The sequence below is a fragment of the Desmodus rotundus genome, chromosome 3 (assembly GCF_022682495.2).
Source record: "Desmodus rotundus isolate HL8 chromosome 3, HLdesRot8A.1, whole genome shotgun sequence".
NCBI lineage: Eukaryota > Metazoa > Chordata > Mammalia > Chiroptera > Phyllostomidae > Desmodus > Desmodus rotundus.
Genome location: NC_071389.1, coordinates 27,563,745 through 27,587,968, shown reverse-complemented (window position 1 = coordinate 27,587,968; position 24,224 = coordinate 27,563,745). Strand labels below are relative to the sequence as shown.

General features: G+C 37.7%; 1 protein-coding gene across 7 annotated transcripts in view; it reads left to right on the top strand.

Annotated features, from left to right (window-relative positions):
* FOXJ3 (forkhead box J3) overlaps positions 1 to 24,224 on the top strand; it is a 106,215-nt gene that overhangs the window by 20,344 nt on the left and 61,647 nt on the right. For all 7 annotated transcript variants that reach the window (XM_071220889.1, XM_053920172.2, XM_045190919.2 and 4 more), the window contains one exon: positions 19,931 to 20,255. In XM_071220889.1, the coding sequence (XP_071076990.1) occupies positions 19,931 to 20,255 (325 nt within the window). The remainder of the gene's footprint in view (positions 1 to 19,930; positions 20,256 to 24,224) is intronic.

The window sequence follows — 24,224 nt, the reverse complement described above, 5'->3', positions numbered from 1 at the left end:
GGATTTTTTCTTAATCATTTGGTGAGTTTACATATGTTCTTATCGATGAAATAATTTTATATTTACTGTCATTTTTTTAAAACCCAATCTTTTCTTGACTTAAAAAAAATATATTTATTGATTATGCTATTACAGTTGTCCCATTTCCCCCCCTTCACTCCATTCCATCTTGCCACCCCCTCCCTCCCACATTCCTCCCCTATAGTTCATGTCCATGGGTCATACTTATAAGTTCTTTGGCTTCTACATTTCCTATGCTATTCTTACCCTCCCCCTGTCTATTTTTTACCTACCATTTATGCTACTTGTTTTCTTTACCTTTCCCCCCTCTCTCCCCCTCCCATTCCCCTGTTGATAACCCTCCATGTGATCTCCATTTCTGTGGTTCTGTTCCTGTTCTAGTTGTTGGCTTAGTTTGCTTTTGTTTTTGTTTTAGGTGTGGTTGTTAATAACTGTGAGTTTGCTGTCATTTTACTGTTCATATTTTTTTATCTTCTTTTTCTTAGATAAATCCCTTTAACATTTCATATAATAAGGGCTTGGTGATGATGAACTCCTTTAACTTGACTTTATCTGAGAACCACTTTATCTTCCCTTCCATTCTAAATGATAGCTTTGCTGGATACAGTATTCTCGGATGTAGGTCCTTGCCTTTCATGACTTTGATTACTTCTTGCCAGCCCCTTCTTGCCTGTAAGGTCTCTTTTGAGAAATCAACTGACAGTCTTATGGGAACTCCTTTGTAGGTAAATGTGTCCTTGTCCCTTGCTGCTTCTAAGATTCTCTCCTTCTATTTAATCTTGGGTAATGTAATTATGATGTGCCTTGGTGTGCTTCTCCTTGGGTCCAGCTTCTTTGGGACTCTCTGAACTTCCCGGACTTCCTGGAGATCTATTTCCTTTGCCAGATTAGGGAAGTTCTCCTTCATCATTTGTTCGAATAAGTTTTCAATTTTTTGTTTTTCCTCTTCTCCTTCTGGCACCCCTATAATTCGGATGTTGGAACGTTTCAAGATATCCTGGAGGTTCCTAAGCCTCTCCTTATTTTTCCGAATTCTTGTTACTTCATTCTTTTCTGGTTGGATATTTCTTTCTTCCTTCTGGTCCACACCGTTGATTTGAGTCCCAGTTTCCTTCGCATCACTGTTGGTTCCCTGTACATTTTCCTTTTGTTTCTCTTAGCATAGCCTTCATTTTTTCATCTAGTTTGCGACCAGAATCAACCAGTTCTGTGAGCATCCTAATTACCAGTGTTTTGAACTGTGCATCTGGTAGGTTGGCTATCTGCTCGCTGCTTAGTTGAATTATTTCTGGGGCTTTGATCTGTTCTTTCATTTGGGCCTTTTTTTTTTGGTCTTGGCCTGTTACGTAAAGGGGCGGAGCCTTAGGTGTTCCTGGGGCGGGGTAACGCTGGTCGCCTCGCTGTGACGCCATACGTGGGGGAGGGGCCGAGAGGGAGCAGTGGTGCTTGCTCCACTCTCTGCCGGATTTCAGTGACTCCCTCCGATACTCACAATCAAATTGGGCCCTTCTAGTGGTGATTCCCGAGTGGGTGGGCTTGTGCACGCTCTAGGCCCCTGTGGGTCTCTCCAACGACCTCTACTGTGAGGCTGGGAGTTTCTCCCACTGCTGCCCCAACCCTCACAGGTGTTTTCAATCAGAGGTTTGAGACTTTATTTCCTGGCGCTGGAGCCCTGGGTTGCTTCGCTTCCCTGCCGTTCCTCCCGGTTTATCTATGCGTGAATGTGGGGCCACGGGGTCTGCTAGTGGCCCCGTTCGTTCCACAATCTGCCAAGTCTCTGGGTCCGGCCACGTTGCCACGAGTCTGCCCCGGCTGCCCATCTGCGCCCCTCCTACAGTTCTGGATGAATGTTTCTTCTTTATCTCCTTGGTTGTCAGACTTCCGTACAGTTCGATTTTCTGTCAGTTCTGTTTTTTTTTTTTTTTTATTTTAAATTGTTGTTGTCCTTCTTTTTGTTGTGCGAGGAGGCACAGTGTGTCTACCTATGCCTCCATCTTGGTTTCCTTGACTTGTTTTAATTAGAAAATGTATAGTAAATATTGTTTGCCTTTGTAGCAGATTATTAAAGAAGATTAGGTGCTAATTTTAACCTCTTGCTAAAGGATGATGTAAACATGACATCCAGGTTATCCTCATTTATAACAAATTGAAATGTAAAATATAATTTAGGAACCAAGTTATATACAACCCAGTGGTTTTAGATTTTTTTGAAGTTGCTAAATCATTTACAAATTAAATTTTATGTGAAATCCAATGAATAAAACGGATAAATATGGGACTCTTCTGATTGCTTAGGCTTCGATTTTCTGCCCTCACCCTTATCCCTGAGGGATTGCTGCAGTTCCCAGAGCACAGTTTGATAAAACAACCTAAATCCAGTCTGTTTATTGAAATCTTTCAGACTTGAATATGAAGTGTTGATGGCAGTACCCACCAGTTAGTTACCTGTGGTGTTGGAGGTAGCTGTATCACTGATTCATTCAGCATATCGATCACCTATGTTGTCGGGCACTATGCTAAATGCTGAGGCTACAGCAGTGAACATAGCAGATAAAAATCCCATAATCATTACATTCTGGTGGACGGACAATTAATGAACAAGATAAGTAAGAAGTATCTGTTAGTGACTAAGGGCTAAGGCAAAAAATAAAATAGAGAGGAGGAATAGAAAATATAGGGGTGGTGGTTTTTGATAGGGTAGTCATGGAAAGCTTTACTGAAAAGGTGACATTTAAATGAAAACCTGAGAGAGTGATAGAGTAAGCCATGTCTTGGATATATGGAAGATGTGCATTTCAGTTAGAGGGAATCCAGGAAGTGCCAGGGTGAAGGGATTGAAAGTTACAAAATAGTCATGGAGACGTAAAGTACAGCATAAAAAATATATTCAGTAATACTCTACTAACTGTGTGACGCCATTTGGGTATTAGTAATATCAGGGGGAACATTCTGTAAAATACATGATTATCTGACCAATTTGCTATATACTTGAAAATAATACAAAATAATATTGAACGTGAACTGTAATGGGAAAATTTTTTTTTTAAAGATTTTATTTATTTTTAGAGAGAGGGGAAGGGAAGGGGAAAGAAAGGGAGAGAAACATTAATGTGTGGTTGCCTCTCAAGCACCCCCTACTGGGGACCTGCCCCGAAACTCAGGCATGTGCCCTGACTGGAAATCGAACCATTGACCCTTTGCTTTGCTCTGGTGCTCAATCCACTGAGCCACACCAGCCAGGGCATAATTGAAAAAATTAAAAAAAAAATTTGAAAAGAAAGAATGAGATACAGACAGACCCTTGGCACAGAGCCTGACACACATTAAAAAAATAAAAAGGTAATGCATGTTTATTGCGGATAATTTGGAGAATCACAGATACCTCTTATTAATACCTTCATATCATGTAATTTTTACTAGTAGATACTGTGTGTGAATTAGAAAAAGGCCCACTCAATTTCTTTTAAAATAATTATTGCAAAAGATTTTGTATCAATAGCTAAGTATACTCTTTAATTTTAACCAAATTGCTCTGCCCAGAGCGGGCACTGAAGATGGACTGCGAGCCTGGAAAAGGAAAGAGAGACTTGTGCCTTCCTGTCTATTCTTTGGGCTTCATAAAAACAACTTGTGGCAATCATATATTAAAATAATAAGTCCAACAAGGCTTCTAATTCCTATAGCAGAGCCTTTTACCAACCAGCAGCAAATCAGAAATGTGTACAGAATTCCATTTCCAGCATCATTAATGCAAATTGGGAAGAAGGGTAGGGGGTTTGGAGCTGAGGGGCAATAACTTAATAACTTGTTCCAGCAAACTACTAAGAAATATGGTATAAAAAGATATTTTCTCAGATCTCTTTTGCAGCCAGTGTTTATGTGTAGAATACTTGAATGTTGTTAAACACCCTAATTTTGTAAATCATGTGAAATTATATTAAAAATTTATATAGGATTCACAAGCATGCCTTGCAATCTGAATCTACTACCTTCATATCCTGAGTTTGAGGAAAGTCTGGATAGTGAATACTGGGGTGTCTATATTTACTCAGTTCCTGAGTTTTGGATAGCAAGAGTGAGAGTTCAGAGATAATGATGGATTTAGTTTTTATAAAACAATAGAATCTTAAAACATTTAGTAGAATCTCTTTGGTTTCTGAATTTGCATAAGGTGAGTTTGAATCCTGAGGTATACCTGTATTTTATTTCCAAGTACAGATTCAGTAAGAGCAAAAGGTTACTGAAAAAGCAAAAGCTTTCCTTGAACATTTGCTTTATTTTGACAAGTAAACACATATGTATATAACATCTTCTTCACATATTGTAGCAACAAACTTTTTTATGATTTGGTTTGATCAAAGTAAAATATGTTTCTTTGGACTTGTTACAACAGGGTCTTTCTCGCATTTCTAAATTGGCTAACATTTATTTATTAAAAGATTTTACTTATTTATTTTTAGACAGAGAGGAAGGGAGGGAGAATGAGAGAGAGAAACATTAATGTGTGGTTGCCTCCTGCACCACACACAGGGGAACCTGGCCCGCAACCCAGGCATGTGCTCTAACTGGGAATCAAACCAGTGACCCTTTGATATGCAGGCGGGTGCTCAGTCCACTGAGCCACACCAGCCAGGACAAAATTGGCTAACATTTATTAAAAGATTTGTTTTATGGTTCATGTGTATACAGCCTGAGATACTGGGTTATCAGTAGCACTTTAAGTAGTTTCTGGTGACATTTAACTACCTTCTACATGAGATCTTTTCCACTTGTTATCTTTTTCTATCTTACCCCTTTTATCACATTCCTTTTTTTCTTGTTTGTTATGCTTCTTTCTTAAAGATGCCTTTTATTATTGATCCAGTATATCTGTTTAGGATATGCAAGGGAACACGGGGGTATTTTAGCATCAGAGAAGCTCATGTGTTAGTGTCCCAGATGAATTTCCTGTCCATCTGTTTCCTCTTTTTCCTCCTGTTGATATTGATGACTCTGCTATTTAGAATGACCAGAGGAGGGCAGATTTATTTTAAAGCTTCTTGCTGCCTTGTTTCTAGTAGTAGGCTTGGTATTGATAAGGCAGGTCTGGTATTTAACCTTATATAATCAGGTAGATCCAGGTTCATATCTCTACCACATATTACCCATATGATCTTGGACAAATTACTTCACTTTTCCTGATTTTTCTGTAATAGAATTGTTAATGCTGGTCTGTTAGGATTCATGGGATTGAATACATACATGAGGCATCTAGCATATATTTCCTGTTCCTCATTTTCTAGTAGTAGAAAACAAAAGGAATCATCATTTTTAGAATAAAAGAGGACAGATTTTGTATCCTGTGCTGTCAACTCAAGAACATGGGGCAGAAGAGGACTTTTTCCCCCCTCTGTTTTTCTTTTACCCCAAATTCTTAAACTCTAGAATATCGACCAGTAGTGTCTGGGTTTGTAAATGGCCTTCAGGCTAACCATTTTGCAGACATTTAATATTATAGTGAGGTCGGTCCGGAAGGTGTCCAGCCATGTAATACGAAAAATAGAGATTTATTGAAGAAGATACAAGATACAAGACACATCGTACATAGGACACTGACGCCTCAGTCCCCTTCAAAGCAGGCACCTCGGGACCTCACACAGTTCTCCCAGTTGCCATCAGCTGCCCTGTTGTATATCAACTGCCCTGTTCATTTTCCTGGATCTCATCAATAGTCTGTAAATCTTTTCTTTCAAAGGTGATTTTAGTTTGGGAAAAGCCAAAAGTTGCATGGTGCCAAATCAGGGCTGTAGGGGGGCTGAGTCACCTGGGTAATTTGATGTTTTACCCAAAAAACTCTGCATAAGACATGATGCATGAGTGGGCACGATGTTGTGATGAAGCTGCCAGTCACTGGTTACCCATAACTACGGCCTTCTGAATCATCCGAATAGTTCCGTGGAGGAATGTTCAAGCTTAATGCAAAATTTGATGCAGATTTTGTTGCTCGACTCACTCAGTCATTTTGAATGAGATGGCCACACAATACATGTGCTCACTTGGTGGTATCTACCACTGACTAGTACAGTGAAGTCATCATTGTTTACGTATATGCATTCCAGTCCACTGTCCTTTGCTGCCAGGTTACATTGATGTTGTGCAAACCATTCTCGTTATATTAACAATGGCTGGATTTTTTCGGGACAGACCTTGTATGTTTATTTTTATAATTAATATAATTTTATGCTTTCAGGTCTGCCCCACACAGTGGCAGACATAGCTTTTGCATTATCAGTGCCATAGTTTTATCATTATCATTTTTTTAAAAAGATTTTATTTATTTATTTTTAGAGAGGGGAAAGGAAGGAGAAAGAGAGGGAGAGAAACATCAATGTGTGGTTGCCTCTCGCATGCCCCCTACTGGGCACCTGGCCTGCAACCCAGGCATGTGACCTGACTGGGAATCAAACCGGCAACCCTTTGGTTCACAGGCTGGTGCTTACTCCACTGAGCTACACCAGTCAGGGTTATCATTATCTTTATTAAACATTTTCGGAATTAATAAAATCTGTTAATTCTCATATTTAGTTATAACATGTACCAATTAAAGGACAAGTAATGAAAAACTCTCTTGATTTTGACCACTATAGAAATTTTTTCTAAAATGTATTTTGAACTTTTCTGGCTTATCTTCTAAAGCTCTACTGTCTAATTGGTAGGCACTAACCTTATCATGTGGTTATTTAAATTTAAATTATTAAAAATAAATAAAATTTTCACTCAGTTCCTCAGTCATACTAGTCACATTTTGAGTGCTCATTAGTCACACATGCCTGTGACTATCATATTGAATAGCACACAAACATTGCCATTATTGCAGAAAGTTCTGTTGGACAGTGCTGGTCTCGATCATCCTAGATATAATTTAATCTTTGACCTAAGGTGACCCAGTGCCTTCAGGGCTTCCATTTTTGAACATCAGGTATTAAAGAGTACCATTGACTATTCATTGACTTAAGGGCATTATAAAAGTTAACGCTTGTGACTGAATACTGGCTTTGATAGCTAGCATTTATGGTGCTCTTACTACTATTTATTTAAGCATTTTAAAATATATTAAATAAATTCTACCGACAACTGTTTGAGGTTGGTACAATTATCCTTATTTCACAAAATAGGAAACTGAGGTAAAGTTAAGCAACTCAAGGACATGTAGGATATGGTGTAGCTCAAACCACTGAACCACACCAGCCAGGGCTATTTATTTATTTTTAGAGAGAGAGGAAGGGAGAAAGAGAGGGAGAGAGACATCATTGTGTTGCCTCTCATGTGCCCCCTACTGGGGACATGGCTCACAACCCAGGCATGTGCCCTGACTGGGAATCGAACTGGAGACCCTTTGATTCTCAGGCTAGTGCTTAATCCATTGAGTCATACCAGCCAGGGCTCAGGTTCATAGCTTCTTAATTCAGAAGATCAGTCCAAACAGTTTCAGTCCTAATTTTAAATTCTTGAGGGAGAAAATTCAAGTGAACAGTTTTGGTCAGGTATCAACTGTGGTTCAAATCATTTAATTTGTTGTTGTAATGGTGCAGAGGTGGTATAGATAGGACTTTCAGAATCCTAGGGATGAAGACAACCCTGAGAAAGGGCATGGTAAACCAGGCAATACACTGCAAAAAGTGTCTGATACAAAGCACTGCGTGTTAAGTGTTGGGTGAGATTTTAAGAGAGGATATTTTTAGAGTTCAGACCCTTTTCTTACAGTCATGTGGGTAGTGAAGGGGGGGAATTGATACCAACCTTCACAAAACAGTATCCTTATAATTGTGGATTTGAAATAGGACTCCTGCTTCAATTTTATTCAGTTTGACAGATACACATTGAATACATACGCGCTTCCTAGTGTTCAAGATTTCATAAAAGCAACAGAAGACAAGGAAAACAAAAAAATTATTCTGTTTCATACTAATACGTACTTGAGAGCCTGAAGGTTAGGTGCTGTGGACAGGTCTCTGTTGAAGATCTGTGGTGCTGAATGGAGATTTTCAGCACAGGAACCCACTTTCTCACAGTTATGTTAACGTTCTTGCTCCCCAACCTGACACGTACCGTATCTGGAGCTTGCAAAGTGATTTATTAGCGATTTGAAAAAGTACAATTCATGGAGGTTATGGAAAAGATGAGACTATTTGAGTAAATAGAAGCTGAGAAAAAGATAGTGCTTAATATATTTCAGGTAGGCCTGTAGATCAAGAAATAGAAAACCATGAAGAAAAGCCCATGTAGGATAATGAGCGGAGCACCTGTTTGGAAGACATATAAAGTGGGAGTAACCATTCATGCTTTACTTCATAGCGCAAAGGTAGTTATTTTTGTTACTGATATCAAGAAGAAACCTATGTGGCTTACACAAAATTCATGAACAAAGATTATTACAGCCTTTCAAAATGAATTTAGACATTCTAATGGGTGTGGAGTGGTATCTCATTATGATTTTAATTTGCATTTCCCTGATGACTAATGATGTTGAATATCTTTTTATTTGCTTTTTGGCTACTTGTATGTCTGTTCATATCTTTTGCACATTAAAGAAAAAGATTTTATGTACTTTTAGAGAGAGGGGAAGGAAGGGAGAAAGAGAAACATTGATATGAGAGAGAAACATCAGTCAGTTGCCTCTCTTATGTGCCCCAACTGAGGACCAAACCTGAAACCTGGGCATGTACCCTGACTGAGAATTGAACCTTCCACTTTGCAGGATGATGCCCAACCAACTGAGCCACATCAGGCAGGGCATTTTTTGCACATTTTAAAACTGGGTAATTTGTCTTATTATTCTTGCATTGTAAGAGTTCTTTATGTATTTTTTCAGTTTTGATAATACCCAGCTTACCAATTTTTTCTTTCAGCATTTTTTCTTTTTATGTCTTAGCTGACTGATCTTTACTAAACTGCAAATATTTTTCCTTTTTTATTTTAAAAACAGTTTTATTGAGATATAAATGACATAGTACAGTTTGATAAGTTTGACACATATAAACCCATAAAATCTTTACCACAGCATAGTCTTCACTACCAAAAGAATTCAGGCTGTTTTGAGTGACTTCAAAGCCCTTACTCTTTCCATTACATTATTCTATATTGGAAACAGTTATCTTCAGTCTTTGCCATGACTTGGTGTAACATTGTTCTTAAACTTTATGCTCTTCCAAAAACTATTTGGGACTCATGAGCTTTGGTTTATGTGAGTTATAGCTATCAAAATTTACTGCATTAGAAATTAAAACAAAAAACTTAGCGAGATTGGTATTTACATTTTTGCAAAATTTAAAAATATCTAGCTTAATAGAGACAGCTGGATTCTTAGCCTCTGCATTCAATCTGTTGTAATATCACCCATTGTCCAGCATCTGAAAAGCTCCACTGTACACTTATGAGAGGATGAGAGTAAAAAAGGCAGATAACATTAAAAAAATTTTTTTTTAATTTATAAATGAGAGAAAGAGAGAGAACACGCATTGACTTGTAGTTCCACTTATTTATGCATTCATTGGTTGTTTCTTGTGTGTGCCCCGACCAGAGATTGAACCTGCAACCTTGGCATATAGGGACGATGCTCTAACCAACTGAGCTACCTGGCCAGGGCTGAAAGCAGGTAACATCTTACTATGAAAATTGTTTTGACCCTTCAAATCCCCTGAAAATATCTCTGGATCATACTTTGAGGACTGCTGAACCATAGACATCAACATGTAGCAGCTTAAGCTGTTTCTTTAGCATTTTTTTGGTGCATCATACTTAACTCTAAAAGATAAGATGGGATCACTTTCCACAATGTTAGTCCTTTATGAGCACTGATGCCATACTACTAGCATAATGCCGTGGACGCAGAATGTGTGGAGATAACACTGATGTATGGTATCCAATAAATGTATGATGAGTTGAAGCTATATGGTTGCAAACAGGTCAGGATAAATACTTTAAAGGGACAGAATGAACCAGTAGACACGTTACTCAGAGAACTTTTACTATTTGTATATGTATATATATATTTTAAATTAAGTATAGGAAGTATTAATAGCAGATTCTGTCTGGGTTTTTAAATAACAGCTGCAAATACACCTTTGAGTGTTCCTGTGTCAAAGGGACTGGTGTTCATCAGTCTTTCCAACTACTCAGAAACAGAGATTTCAGTAGGTAGGGTGAGGTTTAAATGCAAAATGTAGTATTTATTTAATGGTAGAATGTAGTTTAGTGGTTAATGGCCCAAAATACTTATTTTTTCTCCCTTATCTGTAGAGTAAAATAGTTTTAAGCTGAGAACCACACATACAGTATAAAGATATCTTTTGACCATATGACCTCTAAGTTTGTACCCTGAATGGAGTTCTGACTATGAGTACGGCTTATATGAAATTAGAATACAGTTTTAGGAATCTAAGATTACATATTTGTGGAATATTTGGAGAGAATCTAGAAAAGAGCAACAGATATATTATGATTTTCAAATCAAATCCGGTTGAAGAAATTCTGGACTTTAAACTGAGAGAAGAATGAACCCCAATGGTGTTAACACTGTAAAACATATGAAGCATCATTATGACGAGAACTCTGACCAGTTCTCATTTTCTAGAATAGAATCTAAAGAAATTTTCTTCTCGATAGCAAGGAAAATAGAGATTAGCCTGCTGAAACTTCTGTTTCTTTTTTTAATTACAGACCTTCCAACAGATTTGAATGAGTTGTGAACTTTTCTTCTTCCCTTTGTTGGTCACCAAAATAAGTAATAGCAGGAATTGAAAAAAATGAGCTAATGAGATTTAAAAAAAAATCTGATTATATGATAAATAGGTCTGAAATCACAATTGTGTTTACAAATGAAGTTGCTCATTAAATTCCCCCAATTTTTGTATAAGCTGTATTGTGACTATTTTGGGAATTTTTGTGGTGTAAGAAAAGTGACGGTTGAGTTTTGAAGAATGACCTGCTATTTGTGTATTGGATTCCTTATTTTGTGATTTCTGCTTGTATTTTCACTGCGTTGATGATTTTTTTTTTAGCTTATCTTTAATAAAGGTCATTGCTCATAGGAAGTTTAAAGGCTCAGTTAGTTATTCATATCTTAGTAGGAATTAGTTTGATGCTGTCTGCTTTCCTTCTGAATGGAGCAGAGATCAACTGCTTTGAAAAAGTGGGAGGTTCTATTGGAGACGAGCAAGTAATTTAGAATTTATAACAGTAACATTGGGGGCCAATATTGGAATCTTAGGGTACTGTGAGGTAGGAGATCCAAGGACACAGGTAGTTAGAAAGTATGCCAGATATACACTATATTGAAATTTTGTCAGGAACAAGCTGTCATGCAGCAGGAAAATGACAAAACTTACTTCTTTTCCTTGTTGCGCCTCTGTCTCTTTGGTACAAGATATGCAGCTGGGGCTCTTTTATACTCTTAGTCTGTGGACTTAGAACTGCTTTGTACAATAGAATAAATAAGTTTTTGTGGGCTGCTTCAGGAGCCATAATCATGTGAACTTATTTCTATTGGGAGTATGTTCTCAATTCTCATATAATATGAAGACAAAATTTTAAAGATTTTATTTATTTATTTTTAGAGAGAGGGGAAGGGAAGAAGAGAGGGAGAGAGAAACATCAGTGTGTGACCGCCTCTCAGGCGCCCCCTACTGGGGACTTGGCCTGCAACCCAGGCGTGTTCCCAGACTGGTAATTGAACTGGCGACCCTTTGGTTGTGTAGGCTTAACCCACTAAGCTACACCAGCCAGGGCTGAAGACAAAATTTTAAAACGTAATCCTTTCTGGGTCACTTCTTTAGAGTAAATAATTGAATGAGGAGCTCATTTCTGTTGAAGTTGCTAAATCGTTACTGAGGGACTTAGGGTATGTTCATCAAAAACCATTGAGTAAGAGGTTTTAAATGGGCAGCCATTTAAAACTTAGAAAATTCTAAAAAGTATGAATTTGATAATATTAATAGCTAATATTTATTGAGTGCTTATTTACCATGTGTTAGAAACTATTCTTAGTGCTCTGTATGTATCAACTCATTTAATCATCACAATTGTTTTTTGAGGGTGGATACTGTTTTTATCCTTATTTTGCAAATAAAGAAACTAAAGCATAAAGAGGTTAATTTCCTTAAGGTCACATAGCTAAAAGTGGAAGAGCTTGGATTAAATCCACACAGTGTTGCTTTGGAGCCTGTGTTCTTAATTATTAAACCATATCTTTCCAATGTAGGACACTCCCTGTGTTATTTGTTGAAATTAAAAGAATATAAATTTTGATCTGGCTGGTATATGGTAACTAATTTTGGAAAAAGTAACACCAGCTACCTTTGCTTGGAAATAGCTTAAATTATTACTTTATTTATAAATTTAAAAAAATTACATGGTTACAAAATGTAAAGTCAATCTGTAATAGATTACTTCATTTATCTTTAGATTTCTGCCACTGTCTGCTGTCTACATGTAGTTCTTGAATATAAAGCTCACTTGCCCTTTTTCCGAGGGAGGTAACCCAGAGTTTCATCCAGTTATATCTAGCTGAAAAACCAGGTTCTCTTCAAGCTTTCATTAAGTCCTAGAGTGGCGTCTTGTTCAAAGACCTACAAACCAAATCTTCATTCTACATACCTAATACATACTGGTGGAGAAAGAATAAGATAATAGCAATAAAAGCAGAAAATGGGATCATGGAAATCCCTCAGTAACTCACTAGTCCATATTGATTATAAAATCCTACTGGGTAGGAGAGACAGAGGCTCCCTGAGGGTGTAAAAAGTTCCTTGATTCTGCTGTTCAGTGGAGCCTCCGTTATCACCTGTGCCTACTAAAAGGTCCTGCTTTGTGCAGTGTCCTCCATGGCCACATCTGAGAGGGATATTGGTGAAAATGCCCTTTCTGGGAAATGCACACCTTTGACAGCTCAGTTCTTATTGATGAGCTTGTTGATGGGTATTATTTTGAAAACTCAGGAGGCTATTGCAGTCTAGATTCTTTTCTCTTTCCCACCCCTCATACAGTTTGTCTGTAAAAACTTAGTTTCTAGACTTTTTGCTGCTTTGAGCCAAAGGACTGGCCCAGATGGAACGTGAAGACCCTGCCCTTTGTGCTGTGCTTACCCCAGGGACTTCTAACCTTGTTCGGTGCCCTTTTCAGCAGTCTCATGAAACCTGTGGGTCCTCAGAATAATGCCTCAAAATTCATAAAACAAATTATGTAGAATTGCCAAGGAAATCAATCATATGGAAATATGATTAGCAGAATGTTAACTTTGTAGCAGAGAAATAGATATGCCTTTAAAATAGCACATTAAATAAAATCACCTAGGGGCAAGTCCAATACATTCATAATTTTGAAGTAGTTAATGAGTTTAAATAAAAATTTGAGCCATGACGTTTGTCACTTGATACAAATATTTTTTGTGATTTTTATTCATGGCAAATGCTACTGTTAATAATTCAGTGTCTATTAAAAGAAGTGCTAAATTTCAGTTACAAGTTAATGGAAATAAAGAATATGTTTTTCCCATCTAAGTTCATTGACTTCTTTTAGCTCCTGAGAGAATGATGGTTCTGGTGAGGCCATTTGAAACAATAGTCTTGGCTGGAAAGACCACACCCCCCCTTATCATATTCTTTTGTGTGGCGAAGCACCAGTCTTCTCTACTGCTAAGTCTGCAGTTTTGCAGCTAGTACTCAGTTACTTCACTTCGCCACTTCAGAAGCAGTTGGTGTTTTTTCAACCACGCAGGGCTTTAAATTATAGGACTCAGCTTAAATTGCAGACCGTAGTCAGGGAGTAGTACCTCACTTGGCAAATCTGCATTTTCTCCATCTCTGCTTGCAGCTCTAATTGAAGTTTATTTCTCTCCTAGGACTTTTTAAGTGTCAAGAAGGAGCCAACACATGCCAACATCCTAAACTTTCCCTATATTTCTACCTTGCTGTAGTCTCATTTGGCATATGGTTTGCTTGCCAACTTCTGTAGATAACAGTTTGACCAAATTCTTCATCACTGTTTAATAAGTGTCACACCTTTCCAACCTCCAGTATCAGAATTCTTAGTGCCTGCCTCATCAACTCCTCTTTTAAGAGAGTATCTTATGTTAGATTCTATTACTTGTGTCACCCCACTTCCATATCCCAAATTTCATGTTTGTTAGGAGTTGCTTTCATTTACTGGTAGAGATTTATAGTAGATAAACACATAAAAAGTCTGGAAGATAGGCAGTTCAGGGCTAGGATTACAGCTTCATAATCGCTTCACAAAAAAATCAGTGATCAAGATTCCTTCTCTCTGTTTCTGTAGCTTCCATATCCTCAGTGTCACCTTATCCTCTCAAAGGTCACCTTATGATCCAAGATGACTCCTGGAGCAGCAACTATTGTGTCCACATTCTAGAGAGCAGGAAGGGAAAAAGTTGCAGTGCCATCCAGAATAAAATTGGGGTTGTATTTCTAAGGAAGAGGTAAAAACAGATATTAGGCAATTAGTAGTCTCTGCCACAGACTTTGCTTCTGGTTGCATTGAGTCCTGAGATGCTGTAATAAGATATTCATATAAAATATGTATATATCCCCTGAGATGTGACCAGAATTACTGCTGTGGTAATTACAAAGATTTACTTTGAGTTTTCAGTTGCTCAATTTTTCACATGCTGCCAAGTCTTATGATGAAATGCCAAGTGCCTAGAATGGAGTAGGAGGATTCAGGAATATCTAGGTCAACAACATCATTATCCTCATTGTTCTTACTTATTCCTTCTATTTTCCTTGGTGTCTTCCTCTTAACAACATCTGGGGAGCTAATAATATTTCTACCCATTTTCCCACTTTTGAAAACTTTCTTAGTAGTAAGCTGTGGCTACTCCTTGGAAGTCAGGGAAGTTGCAGAGGGAGGCCAGGCAATATGCTAAGTAGCTAAAAGCATATTGGGGGTCATATCAGTGACAGTATTTCATAAGTGGGATTAGAACCCTCTCTCCTCCCCTGTGTCATGACTTAATGTTGAAGTCTTATATCTTAATGTTCTTTACCTTTTCATTTTATGCAGAAAAATTCCTCATGGAACTTCTTTTAAGAAAGAGATACCATCAGAGATTTAAGAACTTAAGATATAAGTTCTCGATGTTTGCTTTCTCCCACAAGTAATGTTATCTTTGCTTCCATCTTCCCATTTTTCTTTTCTATTTAAGTAGGACTGTCTCTGTGTAGTGCCATTTGTCAGTCTGTGCACTGAGTCGTACTTTTTTATAATTCATAAAGGATTTTGACTCTGATTATCTTTACTTCATGCTATTGAGTTCTCTTTTCTTTCACTTCTTCCTTTTAGCTTTCAAATGTGTATAGTCTCACTTCTTTGGGGAGGAGCACATTCACACATTCATTGGATAGTCACTATTTTAATCATTTAATCACCATTTAATTATTTAACCACCATTTATTGACCAAAAATAGTACCCATTCCAGAATTTACCTACTATGTTACTAGGCATTGGGGAGACAGAAAAAAGTAAGAAAGTATCTTCCAAGGATCTCATAGTCTCATGGGAGAAAGATAGATAAAGATAATTACAATTCTTTGTAAGTCTTTTGTAAGTATTTATATATTTTTCTATTGGGAGCAGGATCTAGTTCACTAGGGGATAGAGGATGGGAAGTGTAGATTGACCAGGTCTTCTGGAGGGGAGATGTTTGGGCTGAATCTTGGGGGCGGGGGGGAAGAAACCAGGTAGGCAAAGTAAGAAGAAAAAGGCATTTCAGAATGGAAGACTCTTACTCATTATCTAAATATTTTCAGATAACGTGTACCTGTCAGGGTGTTAAGTAGCATCTGAAGTACGCTAACTATACTTTAATGGGGAGGGTGCAGGAAGAGGGAGTGAGGGTAGAAAGCTTAGGCATCTGATGTAATTATACATGTAAAACATCATGGTAAATGCCAAACTGAGGCTATAATGCTGTAGGAATTTAGAGAAGGATTAATAAAAGGTTAATAAAATCTAAGGTAGTTGAAAATGAGGAGCTTAGATTTAGTATAAGAGGAGAAAGCCATTGAAAGCGCTGGGGCACGAGGATACGGAAAACGGTGCCGGGAGAGTTCTGTTGCAGTGTATGCATCTCTGGAGATGATTAGCAGGGAGGAGTGTAGAGAAATCAAGCGTCTAGGAGGCTAGCTAGGAAGCTTTTGGAATGAGGTGAGGTAATGAGGGCCTGACATTTCTTAATTAGATTTCCATAACCAGATTCCTCAGAGCCTCCCATGCTCTTTTAAAATTTACTACCATCTGTTCTTTTATACAAGTGGACCTCTGTCATCCTAATTTCCCTAAGAGGTTTCTTTCTGAAGTTACTGATCTGGCCAAATCTAATGATCATTTTTTGTGTTTTCGGCGCTTAAAGGAGAACCACTGCAGTGACTAGTCTAAGCACCAATAAGGGAGGCATTCTTTTACTGCCCTACCAAGATTATATAAAATTTAATAAATTTCAAACAAAAGCGAAACCCCACTATTGTAGAGTTTAAATTTAAGAGAGATTTTATGTGTACTTCAAATCTGCTTCAGCAGAACTGATGAAAATAAGCACAACAATGAAATAATTCTCACTCGTTATGTCTTTTGATGACTAGGGACCATCTTCCCTGCCTGTTTAGGCCTTAACTTCAAGTTTTAGCTGAACTTCTTCCTTCTGTACCTCTTAAGGCTTCAGTCCACGTTGTCTTCTCCCTCTTCTGAACCATTGCAGCACGAAGAGCTCAGCCTTGTACTCTTTCAACTCTTTCTTGTGTTTGACCTTCCTGATTGGACTCTGGTTTCCTGGAGGACAGGAATTTTTATCATACTGTGTGTATGTGTTTATGTGTATAAAATCTTACTGTAGCTTAGCCCTATATGTGTGTAGTTACAAATTCTTGTTAAATACTATAATGTATTAAATACTTACCTATTGTATGTTTCATTATATTACTTTGACTCATAATGTCTCTTTTTTATTTTATTTTTTAAGATTTTATTTATTTATTTTTAGACAGAGGGGAAGGGAGGGACAAAGGGAGGGAGCAAAGCATAGAAGTGCTAGAGAGACACCAATTGGTTGACTCTTGCTCACCTCCAACTGGGGACCTGGCCCACAACCCAGACACATGCCCTGACTGGGAATTGACCCTGCGACCTTTTGGTTCACAGGCTGGCACTCAGTCCACTGAGTCACACCAGCCAGGGCATGAAGTCTCTTTTTAAAACATTGTTTTGAGAAAGAGACATCGATTTGTGGTTCCACTTATATATGTATTCATTGGTTCATTCTTATATGTGCCCTGACCAGAGATCTAACCTACAACCATGGCCTGTCATAAAGTCAATTAGTGGTACTGGTAGAAAGGAATATGGTAAAGATGGTTCTCAATAGGGGACATCTGCAATATCAGTTATATTCCAACTTGGAATATACTTTTATATTAACTTTGCAAATATGCGTGACTGGCTGCTTTGGGATTTTGAACACAATAAAGCTACTCAGTGGAGACTTAATTGAGACAAATAGAATGACAGCATGGTATAATAATAGCCAGTGTTTACAGAATGAAAGGTGAATAATAATAGCAGTAACTGCTATTATCACCAACGCCACCAGTAGCTAACATTTATTGAATACTTAACTATTTGCCAGTCGCTGTTCTGAGTACTTTATATCAGTGAGGTTGTTGTTATGTTCATTTTACGACTGAGGTATGCTAGAAAAACTACTGGATTGGGCATCAGGGGCTCTGGGCCCTGGTTTTAGTTCTCCTGTTAACTACCCTGTAAATTTGGGTAAGTCTTTTAAGTTCAGTAGACCTTAGTTTTTCGTTTTTAGATTGAAGGTATTGGTCTCTAATGTTGGGTACTTTGCGCACTTTCTTGCCGTTCTGCGAGCTCTAAGTTATCTTGTCTTCCTGTTCCACAAGTTCTTTTAACTTACGTCATGCTGGGAGCAAGCATTTCTGGCTGAGATTATAGAGCAGATTGGTAAGTTTTTTTCGTTTTTTTATTTTGGTTTTGTTTTTTGTTTTAAAGATCTGAAGGTGCTGTGTAGAGGAACTTAAAGTTCAGATTCCAGAGATATGTATATAATAGAAATGAAGGCAGTTTGAGAAAGTAAGAAAAGTAAAACTGGATCTAAATGTCTGAAAAATAATATATAATAAGATTACTGTCAATGCAGATAGAATCCTCATGGTTGTCTCTTGATTTATAAGTGGTTTACTGTATAGTGCCTTAGTACCCTCCCAAGGTACTTCTAGAGTAACTAATACTTATTGAATGTTTCTTCTGTGCATGTGTTATCACATTTAATTCTCAAAGTAATATTTCAACTGTAGGTAGTATTGTTTCATTTTATAGATGAGGAAGCTGTAGAGTTTAGGGATACTAAACATTTTTATGGTCCCATAGCAAGTAGCTGATAGAGTAGCTGGTAGAATCAGTACTTGAGCTCTGGTCTCTCGGACTCAAGAGCCTGTGTTCGTTATCAATTCTACATGCCTCCCAGTTCAGATCCTAAGTACATACCCCAAGTTGCTTTTTATCTGCAGCCATTTGGGATGAAGGACCTATATGGGATTTTCTTAGCCACACATTTTTTTCTTTTGAGGTACTTATTTTGCTCCCCCCCCTTTTATTTTGATACCACTTAGAAGCCTTTCATTCTTTATTTTATTTTTTAAAAAAGCTTTTATTTATTTCTTAGAGAGAGGGGAAGGGAGGGGGAAAGAGAGGGAGAAAAACATCAGTTAGTTGCCTCTTGCGCATCCCCAACAAGGGACCTGGCCCGTAATGCAGGCATGTGCCCTGACTGGGAATCGAACCAGCAACCTTTTGGTTTACAGGCCAGCACTCAATCCACTGAGCCACACCAGCTAGGGTTCATTCTTTACTTTATAGTCAGTGTCACTATTACCACTTCTTTAATTCCAAGATAGAAAGGTTTGTACCTTATGCTGAAAGTTAGCAGTTCTATGGTGAAGTATATTATTTCTGTATTTTTAATTTCTTAGAGGAGCTTCCCCCCTTCTCCAGAATGTGTTAACCTGGCAGATTTTGTTTTTCTTTTTCTTTGGGCGATAATGATCTGAATTTTTCATCATTGGAGCAAAATATATTATAGAATCCAGATCACTGGATGTTTGCATTAAGCCTGTACTCAAGCTTTTAGTGCTTCTTTTCTTAATGTCCATTTATGTGATATAATGTTGTATATCCAATGCTCCCAGATCTTTAGTTAGTTTTCTTAACCTTGTTCCTTTACTTGTTTTTTTTAAGAAGAAATTACCTGGTCCTGCCTATCCTCCTTTTCTCTTGTTCATCAGTGTCCTTGAGTTTGCATCCTTCTTTACTGCCAACTCCCCCAACTAGTTTGTCTCTTTGACATTCCTGTCTACCATTCTGTATTCTTCTTACCCTTTACCATCTCGATTCTACCTTTGTATGGAGGTTTCCTCTGTATGCATTCCTGTGCCGATTCTCAGTTTTCTGACCTCTTGCCTCCATTGTACTTTTGGTGCTCTTCTGTTTTCATGACTCCTCTAAAATTCGTGTAAAAGAAATGGCAGATGTATAGTCTTAGGTTTCTAAAGGGCTGTTGGTAAGTAAAGATTGGCATCAGAATCACTTTGTGTGTATGTATTGTTCTGTGTTTTAAACATTTTAAAATAAAATTTGTGTTTTGGAGAGGATGGAAATAAGAAAAAAGATTAGAAATGTTGATCTCTTAAATATTTATTTTAACCTCATTAACATACTCAAGTCTTTTTCCTCCAGATTTAACTCAGGCTTTCCCTCACTTCGGAACTCCTAGATTTGAGAATATTGGATATTTTGAGGAGGAGGGGTTTTTTCCTTGATACTAAGGAGTCTATTTTCCTTCAGGATGACATCTGAATTGGAGAGCAGCCTAACATCTATGGACTGGTTACCACAGCTCACCATGAGAGCAGCTATCCAAAAATCTGATGCTACACAGAATGCACATGGAACAGGAATTTCCAAGAAGAATGCACTTCTTGACCCAAATACAACCCTGGACCAGGAAGAAGTCCAACAGCACAAAGATGGGAAACCTCCATATAGTTATGCCAGCCTCATTACATTTGCAATTAATAGCTCACCCAAAAAGAAAATGACACTAAGTGAGATTTACCAGTGGATTTGTGATAACTTCCCATATTATAGAGAGGCTGGCAGTGGTTGGAAGGTAAGCATTTTATTTAAATTATTATTTTTATGCTATAAGCAATAACAATATTGGCTTTTATTGAAGATAAAGCTCTTTGGAGGCTTATAATTGAAAACGAAATTCTGATTAGAGCAGAGGTAATGTAGCATTCACTGGAAAATAATACAGTTCAGGTAAGTTTCTAGTGAGTCTAAGGTAAAAAAAACAATGTAGCATTGCAATTAGTACTGTTTTCATCAGCCAGCATTTTTCAGAAGCTTTTTTTTTTTTTTTAAGATTTTATTTATTTATCTTTAGAGAAAGGGGAATGGAGGGAGAAAGAGAGGGAAAGAAACATCGATGTGTGGTTGCCTCTTGCACGCCCCCAACTGGGGACCTGGCCTGCAATCTAGACATGTGCCCTGACTGACTGGGAATCGAACCGGCGACTCCTTGGTTCATAGACTAGCACTCAGTCCACTCAACCACACCAACCAGGGCATAAAAGCTTTTTATTTTGAAAGAACTTTAGATGTATGGAAGAGTTATATAGTTAATACAAAGGGTATCCTTATGTCCTTCATCTACTTCCTCTGTATCAACATCTTATATAACCATAGTACAATGATCAAAACTAAGAAATTAATGTTGGTACAATATTTTGACTGAAATAGTACTGTTAACTACTAAGTAAATTATAGACTTTATTCAGATTTCATTAGTTTTCTCAATAATGTCCTTTTATGTTCTGGGATCCAATCCAGGACCCCACATTGCATTTAGGGCATTAGGTTGTTATGTCTCCTTTGTCTCCTCTAATCGGTAACAGTTCCTCGGTCTTGTCTTTATGACCTTGACACTTTTGAAGAGTACTTATCAGGTACCTTGGGGAATGATCCTCAGTTTGGAAAAGTCTGATGTTTTCTCATGATTAGAGTGAGATAATGTATTTTTGGGAAGGATTATGCAGAGGTGATATGCCCTTTTCTGTGTATCATATTGGGGGGTACTTTGTGTCACTGTAACTTATTACTGGTAATGTTAACCTGGGTTCTTTGGTTAATGTGGTATATGCCAGGTTTCTCCACTATAAGATTACTATTTCTCACTTTGTGTATTATAAAAATTTTTTAAAGATATTATTTAGATTTAGAGAGACAGATACAGAGGGAGAGAAACATCAGTGTGTGAGGGCTACATCGATTGGATGCCTCTCATACCCCCCCCCCCCAACCAGGGACCTGGCCCACAGCCCAGGCGTATGCCCTGACTGGGAATCAAACCAGTGACCTTTAAGTTCACAGGCCAGCATTCAATCTATTGAGCTACACCAGCCAGGGCAGATTTTAAAATTTCTTAGGGAGCTATTTTGAGGGTATTCAGGTGCCCAATTTCTTCTTAAATTTTGCTCATTAATTTTACCATTTGTTGGTGAATCATAACTACTGCAGTCTTTATTGTTTTCTAGTGATGATTTTTATTTTTTTATTCCTTTTACATTTATTGAGATTCTTCTGTAAGAAAGACTTGCACCTCGTCCCCTTTGTTTATTTATTCAATCACTTATTTGTAATATTATGCACTTATGGATATTTATTTTATTCTTTGTGCTGTTATTATTTGTTGCTCAAATTTTTACATCCTTATCATTGGTATGATCAGGCCTCTTACAGGTTGGCTCCTGTGCTGTTTTGATATGACTACATTTTTTTGTTGGTTTAGCACTTTTTAACTTTTCTGGCATCACAGGATGTTCCAGACTCATCTTACACCTTCCCTACTGCAGCCCTAGAATTAACTACTTCTTTTTAAGAATCCCTAGTTCCTTTTTTTTTTTTTTTTTAAAGATTTTATTTACTTATTTTTAGAGAGGGGAATTGAGGGAGAAAGAGAGGGAGAGAAAGATCAATGTGTGGCTGCCTCTCACATGCCCTCTATTGGGGACCTGGCCCGCGACCCAGGCATGTGCCCCAGACTGGGAATCAAACTGACAACCCTTTGGTTTGCAGGCTGGCACTTAATCCACTGAGCCACACCAGCCAGGGCCCTAGATCCTTATCTAGGCTTTTTGATGTTCCATCAAGTTAGTTACCTACCTAATTGATGTAATACAACAAATAATTAAACTTTCTTTTGTATCTGCACACGTTATATTCATACTCTCATACCGGAATTACGTGGTTTTGTGCTGTGTTGGGCGTGCGTGTGTGTGTGCATTTGGAAGTAGGGGTTTATAGAGCTTTAGGTCTGTCATCAGATGGTAGTTTTGTTTCTCTTAAGCCTCCCTTATATTTATTAAAGACATTTACTGATGTATTGTGACCAGTGATATATGTGCTGTCGCAAATGGTAAGATTTCATTTTTTATGGCCAAGTAATATTCCGTGGTGTGTGTGTATATATATATATATATATATATATGTAACTACAGCTTTTTTTATCCACTCATTTATTAATGAGCACGTGGGTTGCCTCATATCTTGTCTATTGTAAATAGTGCTGCATTGAACGTAGGGGTACGTATATCTTTTGAATTACTGTTTTGGGTTTGTTTGGACATATAGCCAGAAGTGGAATTGCTGGTCATAGGTAGTTGTATTTTTAATTTTTTGAGGAACTTCCGTACTGTTTTCTGTAGTGGTTACACAAATCTGTATTCCTGTCAGCGTTGCATGAGGGTTTCCTTTCTTCCACATCCTTGCCAACACTTGTTTGTTGAGGAAGCTTGTAATTTTTATTGGATGAGGGGGATACATATAAACAAGCAATTATGATGCTATGTAAAAGCTCTAATAAAAATGTATAGAATGCTGTACTATGAAAAGTTGAATAATTGGGCACACCTACTGTGTGTAAGCCATAAAAACATTCATTATATATGTGACCTAGTAAAAATTATTAAATGAAGGGTGTAGTTAACAATTGCTTTGAGAGTTTAGAAGAGCTTATAGGAAGTGTGGTGAGGTTATAAAGTGAGTGTCATAAAAACGAAGTGGTTTGAGTGTACAGGAAGGGAAGAGACATTAGAAAATTTTTGAGGAGTGGAATTTAGCTGTACTTTGAAGAAGAGTAAGGTTTAGGTTTAGGGAAGTCTTTGTAATAGCTTCTAGGAAACCAAACCAGTTGTAAGGGTTCTTAGTAGCAAGCAGAAGAAGAGTTGGGATGGAGCCAGAGTGTAGAGATCCCATGAATATATGAATGCCAAGCTGAAGAGCTCGGTCCAATTTTGGTAGGGAATAGCATATAAAGTTCGATTATATACCTCATTTACCTGTCTAACCTGAGCTTCTGCTGAGGTGTAAGTGAACCTGAGAGCGCCAAATCCAGCCTGCTAAATTTTTTGCTGCTTACCAGCCGAAGTCATGGTCTGTAACTGGGTTAGAAGTAGTGATGCAGTTTCAACTGGAAGATGCGTGATTTAGATACAATGAAGAAAGGAGGGGTAAAAGAGAAGAAATGGGAGTAGGTAGAGAAGGATGCTGCTGCTTTTCGAACTAAAAGATACACTAGAGAGATTATCTGGTTTATTCTGTTGCTTTAGGCAGACTTTTAATATTTCCAGAAATAGCTGCTTCATAATTATTCTTTTTAAAAAGTTTCTTCAACCCAAGTTTAGGTGCCTAGAACTTGCCATGATAACTTTTAATTTTATTTTTGTAAACATAGAAATATTTTGAGAATTTCAAATGTGGACAAACGGAAACTGGTTTTTCTCCTCCTTTGTCCAGGTCCTGTTTCTCTTTTCAGGTTTTACTTCCCAGTCTCTGTCCTTAGATTTGTTTAGCACACTCCTGCAATCTGCTGCTCACTATATTTTCTTCAGGTGTGGAGGAGATGGGTTAGGGGAAAATGGGAGATTAGTTAGAACTTGTGAAGTTCGTTTACATTGGTCAAAGTAGGGTGGAAGAAGGATCCTAAAGCAGTTGTCAAATACCTTTCTAGAACTGTAGAGCCAGCTAATGTCACCCAGAGGAGGAAATGGTGCCATGGTCACTCAAGAGCATTCAA